This window comes from Acomys russatus, chromosome 9 (assembly GCF_903995435.1).
Source record: "Acomys russatus chromosome 9, mAcoRus1.1, whole genome shotgun sequence".
Lineage (NCBI taxonomy): Eukaryota > Metazoa > Chordata > Mammalia > Rodentia > Muridae > Acomys > Acomys russatus.
In genome coordinates this window covers 29,841,539-29,861,023 of record NC_067145.1, presented here as the reverse complement: position 1 = coordinate 29,861,023, position 19,485 = coordinate 29,841,539, and the positions used below count along the sequence as shown (strand labels likewise).

The following is a 19,485-nucleotide window of genomic DNA, read 5'->3' as shown; positions in this document are numbered from 1 at the left end:
CTCTTAGAGAAGAAAATATTTAATTGGAGGTGTATCTTCAGTTCCAGAGGTTTACTCTGTTATCATTGCAGGGAGCATGGTGGCATGAAGACAGGCACTGGAGCAGTAGCTGAGAGCTACATCTTGGTCTGTAGGCAGATGGGGGAATGACAGAGGCAGGGAGAGATGGAGGGAGGGAGAGAGGGACGGGAGCCAGTGAGAGACAGATGCTGGACCTAGGGTGAGCTTTTTGAAACCACCAGGCCCACCCCAATGGCACACCTTCTCCACAAAGCCATGCCTTATTTCAACAAGGACATACTCCTCATCCTTCTAGTCCTCAAATAAGCCACTCTCTCACAACTAAGCATTCCAATATATGAACTATGGGGGCCATTCTTATTCACAATGCCACAGCTTCATACTTTAAGGAGGAATGATGCAGGCTCAGCAGTCTTAGGGGCAGGTGTGTGCAGATTGTGTAGCATTGTGGTCCAGCCTATGTGGTCACAATGACCATCTCAGACAAATTCCAGAAGATAAAGGTTCTGAGTTTTCTTTAACAAGTTCTACAGCTGCAGTTTGCAAGAAGGTAAGCTCCCTGGCTTTCGTATCTGCTGCTAACACCTGTCTGAATTCTTGGGTAGGGGTGGATGTGTGGTAGGCTAGAGCCTGGGAGACCTGCCTTAGATTAAACTGCTTTAGATGCTCTCTTACCAGCAGATTTGCATTGTCCTATCAAATGTATTGATTGTGTAGGTTTCAGGTTGCATCCTGGCGGTTTGCTTCAGGAACTGTTGATTACAGTGTGAGCGGAAGCTGACGTTCTCTGTTACTTTTGCCCACGCAGTTACATGGTTTGATGCAATCTGTGTTGTTTATAACAAAATAAAGCCACTAAATCTGTAGTGCTGTGTTGTGACTGACAACAGTTATCAGTTAGAAGCCAGCATGGGGTTATAAATCAGATTGCAAGATGCTGTATCACTTCATTGCAACAGATAGGAAGAAGATGAATGCTGTAGGTGCCAGGTGCTTGGCACACCGTCCTCGGCTTCTCCTGTGTGTTCATGCTTGTCTGATAGTTTCTGATGTTGCTTTTTGATAGTTTCATTAAAAGGTTTATTATGCCTGAAAGATAAAAAGCAGTCTAATGTTTGGTGTGAGTGGCAAAAATGTGTTTAAAGTGAGTATCTGTTGACACACTCCAGTTGTTTTTGCTCAGTAATGCCAACACCTTGTCCATTTTCAGAGAGAACAGCACACTGCATCACCAAGTGGAGCAGATGCTTCAGAAAATCTCCCCACTGCAGAAGTGTCAAGAAGAATTGGGATCCTTAAAAGCTGAACTGGAGGAGAAAAAGGTGCCCTTTCCTGTGGAGGCCACTGTCAGCCTTAGGACTGGCCTGTGCACTTGCTGATTGGGGTTGAGGAACTCTTACTGTTGCCAAGGGTGCGAGTGCAGACCCTTCCATGTCTGTCCTCATGGGGCACTCCACTCCAGCTGAAGTGTGGCTTTGCAGTCATGTGTGGAACTCTTCACAAGTGTTGAGAGGACTGGATGTGAATTGCTGTGGCTTTTATGTTTTCTGAGTAGTCCCTCTTTTTTTATTTAAAATATTTTTTGTGTCTTAAGTGGGAAATAACGTGTACATTCAGAAGTAGTGATAGGAGGGTTGTGTGACAGTGTGGGGCAGTTGGGTTTCCCTAGTACTGCTGGTCTAGCCTCAGCTCAGCTCTCAGGCCTTGTGCTGTGGTAGAGTTCACACATCCTTTGAGGGCCGCTCATGGATCTTGAGCCAGTTCATATGGATGGTCTTGGCGTTTTGGTGGCCATGCTCTGCCTCCGTAGTTTTTCAGGGTCATGAGGGCCAGAGAGCAGCTTTCATTCACACGTTAGTCACAGACTCTTATAGGTGAGTGTTTGGCCTTATCTGAGGGAGGTAGAGCCTTAGGAGAAGATGCTTCGGATAAGAAACTGATACTTTGGCCTCTCACGGGCTCTCTTCTTCACAGTCAAGCCCTTGAACAGCTCCAAGTGTTGTAAATGTTTTCCTGTATGCATGCTGGTGTCCTTTACAGGAGTCTAGGCATGCGCCTGTGGAGTTTACATGTAGAAGCATCTGTATCCCATAGCTAGGGGGATGGCCCGAGGAGAGGTGGTGCTGTGTATGGTCATCCTACCCTGTGTCCTTGTTGGCTCTTTTCAGGGGAGATTGCTGCTCTCCCATTACCTTGTCTGATTCCTCATGTTGTAGTTTGAGTAGTGATGTGCGGTTGTCTGGCTTTTCACATATGGGGTGATGGATATATTTCTCTAGGAATTCTTTGTGGCTTAACAGCAGTGAAGGTTAAGAAGCCAATCACAGTGTTCAGCCCTATGTACTGTTGGTCACGTAATGTCCACAGTATACCCTCAAGGAAGTGTGAACCTTGGAGTCAGACCTCAGGTGTAGGCCCTCTGGTCACTCAGTGGCCATGACTTACAAGGATAAGCCATCCTGTCAAATCCTTCGTGAAGAGGGCTTGATGAAGCTTGCCTCTCAGAGCTCTTAATTTTAGTCAGGGAAATGCTGTGTACAGTCTACATATGGACACAATGTCATCTTAGCCTATAGGGCCATCATGGTAGATGAGTCAGTGCTCATATATGTTCCCAGTTAATATTGATTAGCAACTTGTTTTCCATTTCCTCACACCGGTAATGTGTACTGTCAGCTTAGATTCGGCTGTTGCAGCTGCTGAGATGAATGTACTAGCGGTCTGGTATTTAAGCCAGTGGGGCTGCGGATTGGAATTGAGTAGTTTTTGCTCTGCTCTGCTGCCAGCTCTGTCCGTTGGGGACCTAGCCTGTTTGTAGGGGTACTGAGCGACTGTTGAGCCTTGCTGAGGGTTCTGGCTGTGCACTCCAGAAAGTTTAGCTCATGGTAAAGCAAACGAGGACTATGGTCAGTGACCGTTTGAGGTGATGTTTGTTTCCTGTTTCCTTGTTAGAGTTCTCTGAAGCTGTATCAGAACACTCACCAAGAATATGCTCGTGTGAAAGAAGAATGCCTGAAAAGTGATGCCCAGTAAGTAGCCGTGTTATTGACATGGGGCTCTTATCTTTGATACTAGAACATCTGGAAATAATGGTGGTTTACTTTTCTTTTTTTTTCTGTTTCTGTTCATTAGTTGTGCAAACTTGGGGTAATGTAGCAGCCACAGTTTCCACAACTGTCACATTGGGGTCAGCACTGTTGGGACTAAGGTTGTCTGGTGCTGAGGGGCTGCACAGCGGTATTAACCATACTTACTTTATCATGTATGACCTGCACCTGAACTACAGTCTTGGGCCTCCTGTCTTTGCACTGGTCTTTTACAGGTATCACCCGATGGCAGTGTCTCACTGCAGAGCGGCCTTTGTTGCTGTTACTGAAATGGACTATTAAAAGCATCTTGCTAATTATACCACTTAAAAAACACTTGTAGAGCTGTACATGCTGCTGCTTGCTGGGACCGTGACATGGCCACGTTTCAGTGACTTTCCTGAGCTTCTTGGCTTCTTTACTTTGAGAAATCTGTCTTACAGCAGGGTAGCCTCCACCTTGCTGATTCCCTTGCTCACTTGCATGCTCCTGACAGTGGTGGGTCAGGGCTGCATGACCCAGGAGACAGATCATTTGGGCACAGTCCAGAGATGACATTTACTATTCCAAAAGAGAGCTCGCATGTGTGTTTGTGGCAAAGACTCAATAGGCCCATTTTGTGTTTCTCAACAGAAGTCAGGTTTTTATAAACCCATTTTACAAATACTGCACATTAAATGGTATAGTGTTCTTTCCCAGCCTCATTCTACCATAAGATGAACTGCTGGGAATTTAGTTGACATGTGCTACTAGTTGTGAGTGAAAATCTCTTATATAAATCTTAGTAATTAAAAAATGCGATGAACTGTAATTTCTTTTGCTGTCTAACTCAAAGGGCTTTATTATCAGGAAGAAGAAGCTGGAGGCCAAGGTGAAGAGGCTGGAAGGTAAGTGCAGCTTTTGTTCACTGGCCAGCAGAGCCATGCCGTCCTTGAGACCCGGGGTGAGCGTGAGGCTGTGAAGTGTCAGAGGGCATGCTAGGAGAAGGTGTGTGCCACTCTCCTCAGTCGTCAGCTCAGGGTGTGCACATGAGTGTGTGCTAGTGCTCACATTCCTTCTCTTGTCTGTAACCCTTTGCTGTAAAAACAGGCGGCATGGAAAGAAATGCAGTGGTTCAACTTTAGGTATTTCTTTCTTTTTTCCAATTGAAATTGGTGATTACTAGAAAAGGCTGCCACTTCATGTGCTGTCCTACTCAGGGTTCCATTGCTGTGATAAACACTGTTACAAAAGCATCTTGCGGACAAAGGGTTTATTTGGCTTGTACAGCACAATCCATTGTGGGAAGCCAAGGCAGGAACTCACTCAGGGCAGGAGCCTGGAGGCAGGAGTTGATGCAGAGGCCGTGAGTGCTACTTACTGTCTGGCTTCTTATAGCTTGCTCAGCCTGGTTTCTTATAGGAACGCAGCATCTCCAGCCCAGGGATGCCCCCTGTCAGTCACTAACTAAGAAATGACCTACAGGCTTGCCTGCAGCTTGATCTTATGGAGGCATTTTCTCAATTGATGTTCCCTTCTCTCATAAGACTCTGGCCGTGCCAAGTTGATTTCAAGGAACTGCTGAATGTAGATAGTTCTGGCACACATACAGAGAATTCTGTGAAGTGCCCCACCTGGTCCTCAGTGTCTGCTTACATGGACTCCCAGCAGCACAGCAGTTGTGTTCTACTCAGAATGAGGTATTTCTGTGTAAGGTGTGGACGTAAGAGCTCAAATATAGTTGCAAAAGGTCATTTAGAACAAGAGTGGATGAAGTTCCTCTCATCCTCAGTTCAGATATCAACTCTACAGATGTTTGGGTAATATCCATCTCCTGAACACTGACAGGCAGTAGGTGCATGACTGTGCTCTCAGCCCATCCTGTCTTCCATGTGGAGATGAGGGGAGTGCCCGAGAGGGTGTGTGTAACCTTGAGAGCAGTCCTTCTGTGAAGCCAAATGTGGCCTTTATTTTCAAGGAACCAAAAGTAACTCCCTAGAAATCGGTAGGACACCCTAAAAGTGTTGGGGACAGTCAAACTCAAAAAGAAAAGAACTGTTATTGGTGTCTATAGGACTTCACTTCCCTTTGCAGTGGTGCATTTACATGTTTTTGTGATATCAATTCTGGTTAGATTCTTACTGGTGTGTGCGTTGTGTGATACTTTTGAATCAAAAAGGAATGAATGATTTGCTCAGTCTAAAGCTCTGCACACTGTCTCTGGCCGGCTGCAGGGTTGCTTGGAAGGGTTTGGAGTTGCTGTGCCTGCTGGGGAAAGGATCCTCACAGCCTTAGTCAGTTGAGTAGCTTCATGAGTGGGCACTCTGTCTGACATGGAGCAAAGCTTGCACTGGACTGTATCTGATTGGGCCACTAACCCACCACTCTTTCTGTTGCTTTGCTGTACCTGTTAAACATAGAGGCTGCTGTCAAGCAAACTCAGGACTTCAAGCAATTGAGAAATGAAAAGAAAATACTTGAAAAGGAGTTTAAGAAGACACAGGTACTGGGTAAAATGATGCACACACTTTACATCCCTGACTGGGGCTTCTGTGGACACAGGTACTGGGTAAAAGATGCACACACTTTACATTCATGACTCAAGGTCTCTGTGGCATCCAAGGTGTGGCTGTAGTCACTGTCTGACCTTTGCCCTAGTGTCTGCTTTGGTACAGCATAAGCACTCTTGGTGTTTCTTCCCCACCCCCTACAGGAAAGGCTTGATGAAATTTCCAAACAGACAAATGAAAAGGGTGAGTTTTGAGTTAATGTTTATGTGGAGAGTCAGTTTTCACGTGCAGTGTTTATTTCAAACCCTTCTCCGTATGTTTTTAGAGTTGAGACACATTGGAACACAGATCTCAAGTGACTCTCACGGAAGCATAGATAAAAGTGAGTACACTGGTTAATGTGCTTGGCTTTGTGAATGGCTCATTGTAGTTGAGGCTTATGTGCCTCTCACTCTACCCTAACTGTAAAAATATGGCATTGTAAAGACTTTGTTATTTTGGATGGTTGTTAGGTTAGAATATACACATGTTTCTTATACATGTGCATAAAGCCAACTATTTTCTTACAAAATATATGGAAGAGTAGAAGAAAGTATTGTTTGGGAAAGGAAGCATATTTATACAAGTCTCACACTTTTCAGCAAGTCAAGATAGATTATAGCCGATCTGTCTAGATTATAGCCAATCAGATTAATTCATTAAGCTTCCTGGGTGCCTTAGCAGTGTAAGTCAGGCAGGCAACTGTAGCCATGGTTCTGCAGTGTTTTCTGGGGATAGCTATGTATGAGGAAACCATACATGAGAAGCCATGCACTGCTGGTTTCAGAACACAGCAGGAGAGACGTGGAGTGCATGCCTCTGCAGTAGCCAGGAGCAGGCCTGGCTGTAGGTGAGCTGGCTAGGACATTGCATCCACATACTCAGTGAATTGTTTGGCCCTTGGCTGCTTGCCTCCTCTTTCTGGTCTGTTTTAAAAATGGAGATAGGACTTTGAATTTATGTTCTTACATCTTGGAAGTGGTTGGTTGGTTTGTTTGTTTTTTGTTTGTTTGTTTTCTTGTTTTTATTTTTATTTTTTTAGATAAAATTAAAATGCTACAGTAGCAGATGAAGGTATTTTAGTCTTACAAAGACTGGGCTTTTGTCAAAGTATAAATGAGAAGTGAAACCCAAGTGTACAGTTCTCAATAATTTCCTTTGTTTTTCCTGGTCTTGGGTTTAGCTGATGGTGCTGAGGAGGCTGGTCTGTGGCGTTCTTGAGTTTGAGTGCCCTCTCCTACCTGGTGTGGAAAGTGGGGTCTTAGCCGGCCTTGCTGAGGTCTGACTAGCTCACCTTCCTAGCCAGCTGACTAGCTCACCTTCCTAGCCAGTTGTCCACCATTGAATATAATTGTCCTCCCTTCTGTAGGAGAAGTCTGGTTGCCACCTTTTCTGCTGAAAAGGACCCCATGCCTCCTCTCATGGTTTTTGTCATCACATCCTAGCTTTTAAAAGTGTCTTAAGTCTCAAAGAACTTGTTATTTTCCCATATAATTTTATGTTGTATTTTTTATCTTCCTTGTTGATGAGGACAGGAATATTGTCTATTGATGCATTGACTTCTTAATTCTGAACTGCTCCCTTAGTGGTTTTCCTCATTAATGCTTGGCTTTAGGAAGTAATTGACATGTTTGCCACTGAAGAGGGTTGAATTGAATTTCTTTTACAAAAAAGGCTTCCCCGGGCCACTTCTGCTCCTACTAAATTCCAGTGAAAAAAAGACTTACTTTAAGTTGAAACAAAGCTATGTACCTGAACCTGCTGGTGTCTGAAATTCAGCCCTTGGAATGTCAGCATCTCAAGTCAGAAGCCAATTGGCTAGTGATACACTGTCTTCAAAAATAGAAGTAGCTTCTTTGACAATGACCTTTTCACAGGGGTCAGGGGTTGCCTAAGACCATTGGGAAACACACATGTTTACATTACAATTTACAACAGTAGCAGAATCACACTTATGAAATAGCAACAAAAATAGCTTTATGGTTGGAGTCACCACAACATGAAGAACTGTATTAAAGGTGCAATACCAGGAAGGTTGAGGACCTCTGTTTTAGATGTTTAGTGTCTATAGAGAAAAGTGAATGCATGTTCAGGAACATGCTCATGGGCCATTGGCGTCACATGAGGTGTAGGGACCTTGAGAAGCTAAAACACCAGCTACCTAGATGAAATGTTGGCTGACTAATAGGTTGATTTCCTGCCCTTGGACATGAAGTGTGGGGTCTCTGAGAATGTATTATAAAGGAACAGCGTCAAAGATGGCAGAGAAGCAATTCCCTGGAAAAAGAAGCCAGAAGTCTCAGCACTCATCTGCCTGAAGGTTTCAGAGGGGTGAATAGAGCTTGGAAGGAATATTGACAAGGAAGAAAAGGAAAATCCCTGAGCAGAAAGTACAGTGTGTGTGTGTGTGTGTGTGTGTGTGTGTGTGTGTGTGTGTGTGTGTGTGTGTGTGTGTGTGTGCGCGCGCGCGTGCTTGCGCGCAAGCAGGTGTTAATACCACCAGGGCAGAGCACACCTCTCACAAGCTAGTGGGACACATGCCTCAGATGAAGTTTAACAGAATAGTGACTGTATGGGGCTGACTTAGGATAGGCTCAGCAGTGCCCATGTGGAAGCAGTGATCCAGACTTCAAAACCCTGCATGCAGATGAAAGAGTTCAAATGCTGGGGTAGATTACTGTCTGTTAGACAGTATTGCTGCTGTGTACCCAAGCACTTGGAACCATGCCAGACAAACCACCCAGGATTCCTGAGGAAATGGCCCATGCTCAAGGGAAAGCTTCCATGTGCGTCTTTGAAAGACGGTGTTGTAAGAGGCTAAAGAAGCAGCTACACAAGAACGGCAGTGTTGGAAGCAGGCTCTGGGGTGGGCTCTGCAAATCCCACGCCCAGGGTTCTCGAGGATGTTTTCAGAACTTGATAAAGGTTGGCTGATAACAACGAAACGTGTACAGGTGACACTGATTAAAAAGTATCTCCTCCCTTAAGTCAAAAACAGAAAACGTGGTGGCTACAGTGATTGGGCCTTTGGATCTGGTGCTGGATTATGGTGCTGGCTGTGGAAACAGAAACCCACTGTAAATGTGATTAAGAACAGGAAAGCCTGTGCCTGTGCAGGCTCTACACACTGCAGTTTCTGTTTCCAGTGTCATACTCAGGTGTGCAAAGTAGGTGACAGGGCACTCTCGGGAGCTCATTGTTTCTGGCCACGGAATGTTCAGAAGTACACTTGGAAAGGGCCAGAGCAGATAGTGTGCTGCTGCTGCTGGGTTGCGTATTACGAGACCCTACAGTATGGAGAAGATAAGGCAGCTGCCCTTTCTCAAACAACAGACGAACCACCACGTATCTGGAGAAAGACCGAAACTCTTTCTGGGATAACAAGGGTGGGGCATAAAAAAGTCAGGCATCCCTCAACATCTATATATCCAGTGTTGTTTCAGTTCAGCGGTATTGAACAGGGCAAGTTTCTCAGGAGGAGCAGCTGTCAGCAGTAAGCTCCTTTAGAGGAAGTTGAGCCAGGCCTTGCTCTGGCCATACACACCATGACTACAGAAGATGCCCTTGATGCAGCGTGACACAGCAACAGCTGTGAGGACGCTAGACTGTAGGATAAGAAGAAACTGTTCAGGGCTTAAACATAGCTGCATCACAGCTACGTCAGTGCTGTTCTGAGAACTTTGCTTGTTGGGAAGGGCTAGCCTTGGGGACATTCATGAGAAGGCCTGTGTGCTCCATGCATTGTGACTGTCCTCCAGGAGGGTGAAAAAGTAACTTTTTCCCTTGTCTTTAATGTTCCTTGTGTGCTGCTTTCGGTCTATGTCCTAAGCGGGATTGTGGCCAGGTCATTTAAGCAAAGGAGATTACAGTGTTTGGAAGCAGGCTCTGGGGTAGACTAAACCCTAATTCGGGTAAGCTTCTCAGCCATTGGGCTGGAGCTCAGGCCCTGACGGTGATAACAGTATCAGCCTGGAATAGGACAGGCGGGGGGTATCTGTACAGATTTACCTGTAATATGTCAGCCACGCTTGTCCTGTGTTCCCATCCGTGGACTTCATCTTGGGGGTTATAGGCTATAGTATCTTTAATACAACTGCACTATATTAAAATCCATGGTTGGTTCCTGGAGATTATAAAAGATTGATCTGTCTAATATTCTCTTGATCTGGGTTACAAGTGTTATCCATTTCAATAAAGCTTGCTTTAGAAACTTAGGCTTAAGGACACTATTAGAGAACTTCGATTTGGCCTCAAAATTATTTCACATTGAAATATAATGAGTATGGACTTTTGTTTTAACCCATGCTTCACCTCAAGCTCTGTATGTTTGTATTTCATGACTATATTTTGCCTTGATGGGGTTTTGAAATGTGTGCATTTAATGAGTTATAGAAAGAAACTTTAGCCCTGATACTACAGTGTTCCTGTGATTTTCATCAGGCCTCTGGCACACACTTCCCCTTGGTCTTTCAGTATGGGTCAGTGCTTCAGCAGCAGTGAAAGTGTGTACTCCTCCCTGCTGCGTGGGCGCCCTCTGCAGGCATCAGAAGACATTGTTTCCACCCCTCCCCCTCATGGCCATTGATGTTTACAGCCTATCAGTTCTCTGGCTGCTTGCTGCATGGTTTCTGGTGGCTCTGCTGAAGGATAGATGTAGCTGAGGGATGCTCTGCTACTGTTGTACCTATCTTATACAGTCTGGTATGAAGGCACACGGTAACTTGCTGGCCCGTGAATAGAGTAAAGCCCTTAATACCTTTAATAACAAACAGACTGGATTTTCTGAGTCCTTCCCTAAAACAGTGGTTCTCATGTGTCAAGACTCCTTTGGAGACTGAATGACCTTTTCATGCAGGTTGCCTAAGACCACTGGAAAATATAGATATTTACATTAAATAATTACAGTTATGAAGTAACAATAAAAAATAACTTTATGGTTGGTGGTCACTACAACATGAGCAAACTGTATTAAAGGTCACAGCATTATGAAGGTTGATAACCACTGATCTAGAAGAAAGAAAAAAGAGCAGACAAACCTATGTCGAGCCTTCAGTTTTTAGCAAAAGCATCATGTGACTTGTTAACAGTTAACTGAGTTATGCTCAGTGGCTGCAGTGGGAGCTTCAGATGCCACTTCTTAGCTGCAGAAGTCTGCTCCACAGGGCTGTAACTGATCTTGGTACTTTGCTGTTTACAGGGAAGGTAAAAGTTCTCTTGAAAGAGCTGTGGCTCTGTGTGAACACTGCACACAGACTGTCCGGAGAGAGCAGCAGGCGCATCCCAGGTGAGGGACACCACAGAGGCTCCTTACGCATGCATGTGCCACAGGCTGCAATGGTGCCTCCAGTGGGCAGCTGAGTGGGCACTTGGACGGTATGAAGCGGTGTGGGTCCAGTCTGTCAAATACAGCCAACCTATGGTGGCAGCTCTAGCCAGAACACTTGGAGGGAAACTGAGGCACACTTGGCAGCTGTATGTGGGAGACCAAACAGTCTTACTGTACTACAAAATAGTTTCTTTTAGGTTGCTTTTATTTTTACACAAGAATCATTAAACAGTGAGAAAGTTCTTCAGAATCCTTACCCAATCCTATTAACGAACTGTGGGGCTCATGGGAATTGCATATTTTCCCACCTATAGTCCTAGACTCCATTTCTGCTCAGGACACTGCACTGGGAACTCATAACAGTATGCATGTTACGCTGTGGCCCACTGAGGCTCACATCCAGAGTAGATCTCCTTTGTTTCCAATTTTACCAGTGAAGAACCTTTTTATTTTATTTTAAAAATTAATTCCTTATGCATTTAGTTTTTGGAGTTCTTGCATAGGGAAGGCTGGCCCTCTCTGCTTCTGATTCTCTGGTCTGTTTCAGTGAACCTCTCCTGCTTCCCAGTGCATGGCAGCCTGTGCTTCCCTGTCCTCTGCTGCTTCCCAGTGCATGGCAACCCGTGTTTCCCTATCCTCTACTGCTTCCCAGTGCATGGCAGCCTGTGCTTCCCTGTCCTCTGCTGCTTCCCAGTGCATGGCAGCCAGTGCTTCCCTGTCCTCTGTTGACTCTGCTGTCTGTTTCTTGTGTCAGTGTAGCGTGCTCCTTTCCAGTGTATTGTAATCTTGTACTTACTGGAAACTACTGCAGAGCAGCTCCTGTGTGCTTCATCCATGCTTGTCCTGCTTAGGTCTCTTCTCTGTCCCAGTCTTGCTTTGAGTCTCTGTACCACTGGCACCATCCCACGTCTCTTGATAGGGCTGATTCATGTATAACTTGGTGAATGCTATGATGCTGTGAGACACATATTAACAGAAGTTCATGAAACTCAAGGCCCCCCCTCCACAAAATTGTATAGTTGCCCATTTGACACACTATGCTAGCAGTATTTGAGGGAGCTAGTAGGGCAGAGAAATAGGTCTCTGCCCACAACCCGAGGCAGACAGTTTTATCGTTCTGAAAAACAACCTGAAACCAGCCAATGTCAAAGCTATCCATAGGCATTCTGTACAAGGTGCATGAGACTGTTGTTGAAGAAAAAGTGTCTCCCAGTGTGTGGAAAGGCAGGAAGGCCTCTGTCTCTGCTGCTGTGCTGCAAACTGCCCCTGGTGCCTCAGTGGACCAGTCTCTATCCACATCCTTGTCCCAGTCTACACAGTAACTCTAGAAGCTGGTTGGTAACCTTCTGAAAGCTGTTTACTTATTTCAAGTTAATTGTGCTAGTAATTTGACTGTTATCAGGATGTAATTTATAAGTTTCTTGGCACTATTAAATATGTGATGCCTGTATCTCCCCTGCTCAGAAAAACCTGCCAAAGGAAACACCAGAGCCTCTGGGGAAGATGAGCTGTTCCAAGGGCAAGGCAGCCCTGGCAGGACTGCAGACATGCCATCTTTCTTCACCAAGCTGTCCATGGAGATGGAGGGTGACTTTACTTCCTCTGAAAGTGCAGAAGAAGAGCCGCCTGGTGGAGCAAGCCCCAGCACTGAGCATTTGCTTCATGAGGAGCAGCCTTCTGCAGTCTCGGTGCAGAGGCCTGGTGATGACAACAGGACCAACGTCTATAACGGTGAACACTGTCCTGATGAGGATCTTCAAGCTGCAATTGACTTCTTCAAACTTCCCCCTCCTCTTCTGTCTCCAGTGCCCTCTCCTCCTCCGATGACATCGCCACACCTGGGCTCTTTACCTTCCTCCCTGGCACCTGTGAGTTGGCTTTCTGACTTTTAATTCCATGTGGATTGTTTGTTCTTTGTCTAAGGTGTTTCAAAGGAATTAGTGTAGTCAGGCAAAACTGTTCATTTTAGCCAGTTTAACTATGAAGTAAGATAAGAGTATAAAAGGCTGAACCAGGGCCATATGGGTCAACATACGCGGCGTGATTTTCTTCACCCTGTATTATGGTTGCATTGTTTTTATCTTTAATTATACTTTTTTTGTGGGAAGATGGCATTTGTCTTTATTGCTAGAACATGATAAATGTGGAGGGAATGAGGCCTACTCTGGCAGACATGGCCTGTTTCCAAAGATAGAAAAATCTCAATGTCTCCCATCCCTGACCTACACTCAGGAGCACCCCAGCCTTGGCATATCTTTCCATACTGTTTGCTCCCTCAGGATGCAGTTCTCTTCAGACACCTAGTCGGGTAATGTGGCTTCAGAGGTGATGGTTCATACAGTGCCGGGCTGCTATGTGAATGTAGGGCCAGGCATGGAGCTCCTCTGCTCTGATAGAACTTTGCAGGACTGTGGGGCACTGCCTGAGAGGACAGGGCTCTGCCCAGGAGAGGCTGCAAAAGAAAGCTGTGAAGAGCAGGTAGTTTCAGGAGAGAACCCGCTTTACAGCGATGTGTGACGCAAGGTAGACGTGGCTTGGGGAAGTGATGTGGGCTGTTTCTGGAAGGAGTCTCCCTGAGGAACTCAGACATTACTAGGGAGGTGGGAAATCCTAGGCTAAAGGCAAAGGCTGTGACAGGTTTTCATAAGAAAGTTTGTGTCTAGCCACAGTGTGAATAGGAGCAACAGTTTAGAAGCAGGAACACTTATCAGGACTAGTTCTTAATATCTGGACACAGGTCGCGCCACTGGGGACACAGAGGCTGGTCTAGCTTAAAAATGTCTTGAGGACTGGTGCTCGATAACATTTTCACTGTGGTCTTTAGGGGAGATGGAGTCAAAATAGTTGCAAAACAGCTAATTTAAAATGTGTTAGAGGCCGGCTTAGGAATTGTATGAATATGTTGATGTTCCTACTGACTTCTTACCACACACTGGCTCATCTAAAATGAACACACATGATACCTTGGAGATGGACAGGACATTGTTTGAGTAGAGCCATGTAGCTGTGGTGGCATTCAGTAGGAATATTGAAAGAGATGGGGAGCCAACCAGAACCCTGGGCAGCTGTAGGAAATAAGTGAAGACAGAGGCAGGGAAGAAAGACAGGTGGTGGAAATGTGAGGAAAGCCAGAAGAGAGGCTGCCTAACTTTTTTATACTAGGATAGTTGTGTTCCAGCACTTGCATTCACCCATCCATTATTGTGCTTAGGAAAGGCAGGCTTTGATGAGATAAGAGAGGCAGTTAATCCAGAGGGGAGCCACTAGTTAGGGCTGGAGAACATGGTGGAGAAGGAGACAGCTTAGTAAGGAGGGTGAGGGTGTGTGTGTCAGGATCTGTGCAGTCCCCAGAGTAATAACATGGCTCAGAGGCTAGCCTGGGCACGAGTCCAACAAGAGGGGAAGCAGAGAGTGATGGAGGAGCCAGAGCACCATAAACCTCAGCATCAAGCCTCTTCTTGAACAGAGCCCAGAACTAGGAATGCGTGAGAGCATACATAGCCTGGGTGTTGCGTAGACTGGCGCTCAGACGGTATGATTATGAGAGTGTCTGCAGGAAGCGGCCGCTCTTGAGTGTGTTATTTTTATGCTGATGGTGACTTTGTGCTTTGTGTCACTTTAAGGAATCCTCCTTTGGCGAGTTCATGGATTCTAGCGACGACAGCAGCTCTGCCCCTCTTAGAAGCTCTGTGGAGTTGGCTTCAGAATCTTATACAGCAGAGTCACGGGGTTATCTTGGCTTGCTTGAAAAAATTAGAAGGAGTGATACATGTGTGGAGAAGCCCAGGTCACCGGAAGCTGCCCAAGCTGCAAACAAACTGACACGTGTTGGATTTGATCCTGGCAGAGCAGAACTGGGAGAACCACCAGCCCCACCATCTCCAGCTTGGGGAAGGCACTGGATAGCACCATCTAAATTCGTGAGGGACAGAGGAGAGTTTGTACAAGAGGCAGAAAGAAAGGCGGAAGTCAGGGAGATGGATAAGTCTGTGCAAGTTGGGAAAGGGCTGCTTAAGCATAATAGGAGACTGTGCGCAGAGGTGGCGTCTAGAGGCCCAGCACGGAAGAAGGAAGCTGGAACTGCGGAATCAGATATTTGTTATTCTCCCCTTGGCAAGAGGACGTTCAGTGAACTCATGGAATCTGAAGGAAAAACCCTGTCATCAAAAGCACTGTTCACACCCCAGTCAGAATTTTCTGAATGGACACTCTCTGATGAATTTGCTTCCAAGTTGCACCATGTGACAGGTTCTGGCCATTTTCAGAGAGAGAAAAGAGATGTTCAGGAGTGCACTCTAGAGTCAGGCGCGCAAACACTCGCAGCACGGCGCGGCCGTTCAGCCAGTCTTCCCTCCTCTTCCTCTGCTACCTCGATACCTGTGTCTGTCTGCAGTAACCACCAGGCTTCATGGCTAGGCACTGTCAGTGTGAGTTCTTCAGCAGAAGTTACCTGCAGGGACCAGCAGCGATCAGAACAAAAGTCACCAATGAGAACTCTAAATACATTTCTTCTGCAGTCTGAGCCAGCAGCACGTTTTCTAAATGAAAATGACCCAGAAAACAGCTTGCCTGCTTTGTGTCCCAAGTCAAAATTAGGAACATCTACCTTTAGTGATTGGAAGAGCAGGCACCTGGAACCGTTCAGGGCTTCAAAAAGCACAGCAAAAGCATGCTCTCTTCCCCAGTCAATATTTCAGAAGCCGGGAAGTGGGCAGGGTAAAGGCCGAGGTCCTATGCTCACACTGCCTAAGTCAGACTGGACATCATTAGTACAGTCTCAGGCTGGCTCCGCCAAAAGGAGCCCTGCCCCTACCGACAGCACCTCGTGGCACCGCAGTCATGTCCTAAGGCGAGGTAATGTGGGCAGACTCAGAGCTACCTCAGAACAACAAAGGGCCAGGCTACAGCCAGAGAAGGTAGCACCAGCCCCACAGAACAGCAGACTGGCAGCCATGCGTGGACCTCTTGGAAAAAGTATCCTCCTTCCGGAACTCAAGGCAGCTGCTGCTTTGTTGCCAAACCAAGTGTCCGTCATAACGAAGCAGGCAAGGCCCAAGATGATGCAGAGTTGCAGCCTGGAGCACTGGCAGCCACGTGGGAACACACCAAGCCCAGCTACAGATGATGGCGAGGAAAGAAGTCCTGCGTCATCGGTAGCAGAGTGTGCTAGAGACGGGAACCCCACAACACAAGGCCTTGAGGGGGTCACTGATGAAGAAAGTCCTTCTCCAGAAGTTCCTGTGTCTTGGCGAAAAACGAATTGTGATTCTCCAAGTAGTTCCTTGCAGGCAGAGAATTTTCGTTGTTCTACAGATTATAAATTACCTTTCTCCTCTGAAGACAATCTCTTCCAGAGCCTGTGTGTCAGGAATGAGCCCTTGCTGCAGAGGCCCAGGAAGTCTCCCCAAACCACACAGTCAGGTGCCAGCAGGCTGGAGGCTAGGGAGCTCCTTCCATCTAGGGTGACATCCAGAGGCTGTCCTGCTAAACATATGCGCCGTGGAGCCCATCACCAGCCAAACAGTGAGGCCCCTGTAGTTGCAAGAAATTCTCCTAGTGCTTCTCGGAATGCCAGTGCACCCCCCACAGTGCCAAGCAGGGGTCTTAGAACTCGTGCACCCACAGGCCCTGTTTGTCCTTCAGTCCTTGGCAGTGTAGATGAGGAGACCCCAGGGACTTCCCAAAGCAGTCTCCCTGGGGTTTTCTACTGCTACACGGGCGTCAGAGAGCAGGGAGAGGAGGACACTGAGGTAGAGGATGAGGCCATTAGTTGCAGTGAGGGCGAGCATGAGGCTGAAGCTGTGATGGGGCACAGACAGCAGGATGCATCAAGAGACTTGCAGAGACATTTGGGAGACCCGGAGGCTGTGGCGGGTGAGGCAGGGCGCGCCTCAGATGTAGGAGCCCTGACCTCAGCGCTACAGGAATGCAACTTGAGCACCTTTCTTTACCTAGACAAGCGGTCTACATCAGAGGTGGTAATGTTTCTTGAAAGTTGTCAGGTAAGGGACTGTAGTTCAAGGGCTTCTGTTTCAGAAAGTTCTAGTAAAGGAACCCTAAGTGAAGAAGTGAGCAAAGTGTTAAAGCAAAGCAAGGTCTCCAGAAGGAAATGTGAGAAGAGGTTCCGCGAAGAAGAGCTACTGAGGGCCTCCAATGAGTCAGACAGAGACAACTGTAATGTCAGGGATTCACACCAACGTGTTCAGTGTCCTCAGGAAATGCCATCTGATGTTCTCACCAAGACCAGGGAAAATCTCGACACTAACTCTGGGGCCTGTGGAGGGAAGGATACCGAGCATGTATTGCTTGTAAATATGGATCATGGCCAGGCAGATGAAGATCTGACAGAAAGCACTCTGCCTGAGGAAACACCCAGCCCCATGTCCCACACTGCTCAGCTGCCAGAACCAGCAACTGTGGATGCTGGAGGCAGCTCCCCACGAAGCAGCCCGTCTGACCCTGAGCACATTCAGAGCAGATCTGAGGATGAGACCAATTCTGGGGGGTGTCCCAGTACTGGGGAAGAGGGACCGATAGAACCTGGGGAGCTGTTGGCCCTGAGCTCTGACTCTCCAGCCCCACCAAGGACAGAGCAGGGCTCGGACTGTGTGGCAGAGACAGCATTTCACTATCAGATCTCTGCAGTGACTTCCGAAGTTATAAATGTACTTATAAATAATGATGAAGACCTCGTGATCGAAAAGGGGGACAACTGGACGATCATCAGTGGCCTTGCCCTCTCCCCTGGCCTGGAGCAAGTCATTCTGTGTGATGCTCTTGAGGATGATGCTCCTGCCCAGGGTCAGGAAGATCTGGACGATGGTTCTGTGGAGAAGTCCCCTGCAGCTAGTCCTGCTGGCCCTCTACCTCAAGAGCCTCTGTGTGGTGGTGCTCTCTCTGATGCTCAGGAGGATATTTGCAGCAGTGGTCAGAGTGCCAATTTTGATAAGAGTCGTCTTCGGAACAGGCCCGTGAAACCAAGCATCTGGATTCGTTCCCAGATGTATGACCAGATGCTTGAGACTGAAAAAGTTGCATCTGATCACACATATTGTAACTGGAAATTAGAGCCAGTTGGTAAAAATAAGAGTCGATCAAAGATTTCCAACAAAGACCAGTCAAGCAAGCTAGCAAAGCCACCAGGACTCAGCAGAGAGGAAGTGCATCTAAATGGAGTCCCTCAGCCAGCATCAGGGGAAAGAACAAATCCAAAAGTGCCAAGGAGCGAAGCTCAGCCCACCATGGCAGGTGCAGATACATCCACCCTCACCAACTGTTCTCCTGATACTCTGAGCAAGATCCGGCAAGAAGTGGGGCCTCCACTGCCTCCCTTGCTCCCTCCACTAATAGCCACACCTCCAAGGACATCACGGTCACGATCTCCTCTGATACCAAGTCCTAGTCCATCCTCACAATCTTCACCTGCTGGCCATGGTTCCCCCTTGTGTGAGGTGCCAGCCCTTCCTGTATTGTCTCCATGGCCCGAAGAACTCCAGCAGGCCTCCCCTCTGGATCCCTCTCCATCCCCTTCCACTGCAGTAGCCAGTGGAAGGATAATGTCCTCTCCTTTGCAGTTCTGTGCTGCTACACCAAAGCACGCACTTCCCGTGCCTGGCCGACTCCCATCCTGTGCACCAGGCCATGCTGCTGTGAGTGGGTCACAGGAGAGCTCTGTTAAAATCCTTGACACCATGTACCCAGAGTTGTCTGCCAGGGCCCGGACCCTCAGCCTCCTCAAAGGGAACATGCAGCTGTCCCGAGGCTCTTCTGTGGATGGAAAGGTGTTGCCAGGGCGTGTCAGTGCTCTCCTAGGACTCAAAGCTATCACCTCAACATCAACTGCTTTTGTCCTAACGGGGGGCAGTTCTGGTGGTGACAGTAGCCAAGGTAAGTCTCCAGACTTGGAATTGGAGCAGGATGCAGGTGGGAAAAGAACCCTAGCAGCATCCACACTGAGGAGTGCTAAAAGGCTGCGCCTGGACAATGAGTCCCCAGAGCCAGACACCAGCGAGCTTACAGCAGAGGGCATCCCTGAGGCCCCCCAAGAAGGACTCCCACCAGCTGAAAGTGTCCCAGCTGAGGAAGAGCAAGCTGATATCCCAGCCTGCGGTCCAGCATCTCAGCTGCGTGTAAACCCAAGGGGAATGGCAGAGTCATATAACATAGCCATAGCCCGGGCTCTGAAGAAGATAGCCGAGTCCTCCTTTGACCTGCTTCCTGTCATTCGTAGTCATGTGTATGTGGGAAATATCTCCAAAAAGCCTGTCATGAGAGATCAAGAGAAAGAAGTGGTTTATGAATTTAGCACAACAAACAAGGTACGTGGCAGCCTCTCTCTCTCTGGGTATATTAAGCATGAGTGTACTGGCTAGTGCAAGTGACACTGAAGATAACCTCTTAACACTGAAACGTGTTTATATCTACCCTGTAGACTAGAAATACAGGAAGATAGTGGAGGCTTGCCACATAAAACTCTATAGAGGAAAATCTGTCAAAACAAATATTGCCCATTTCTGGATGATGA

At 47.2% G+C, this 19,485-nt stretch overlaps 1 protein-coding gene across 1 annotated transcript in view; it reads left to right on the top strand.

Annotated features, from left to right (window-relative positions):
• The window catches only part of Ice1 (interactor of little elongation complex ELL subunit 1), a 46,212-nt gene that overhangs the window by 8,947 nt on the left and 17,780 nt on the right, over positions 1–19,485 (top strand). The window contains exons 4-13 of the mRNA XM_051151061.1: positions 553–571; positions 1,232–1,343; positions 2,974–3,050; positions 3,957–3,994; positions 5,507–5,589; positions 5,800–5,839; positions 5,922–5,978; positions 10,833–10,919; positions 12,426–12,829; positions 14,585–19,279. Coding sequence (XP_051007018.1) covers positions 553–571; positions 1,232–1,343; positions 2,974–3,050; positions 3,957–3,994; positions 5,507–5,589; positions 5,800–5,839; positions 5,922–5,978; positions 10,833–10,919; positions 12,426–12,829; positions 14,585–19,279 — 5,612 coding nt within the window. The remainder of the gene's footprint in view (positions 1–552; positions 572–1,231; positions 1,344–2,973; positions 3,051–3,956; positions 3,995–5,506; positions 5,590–5,799; positions 5,840–5,921; positions 5,979–10,832; positions 10,920–12,425; positions 12,830–14,584; positions 19,280–19,485) is intronic.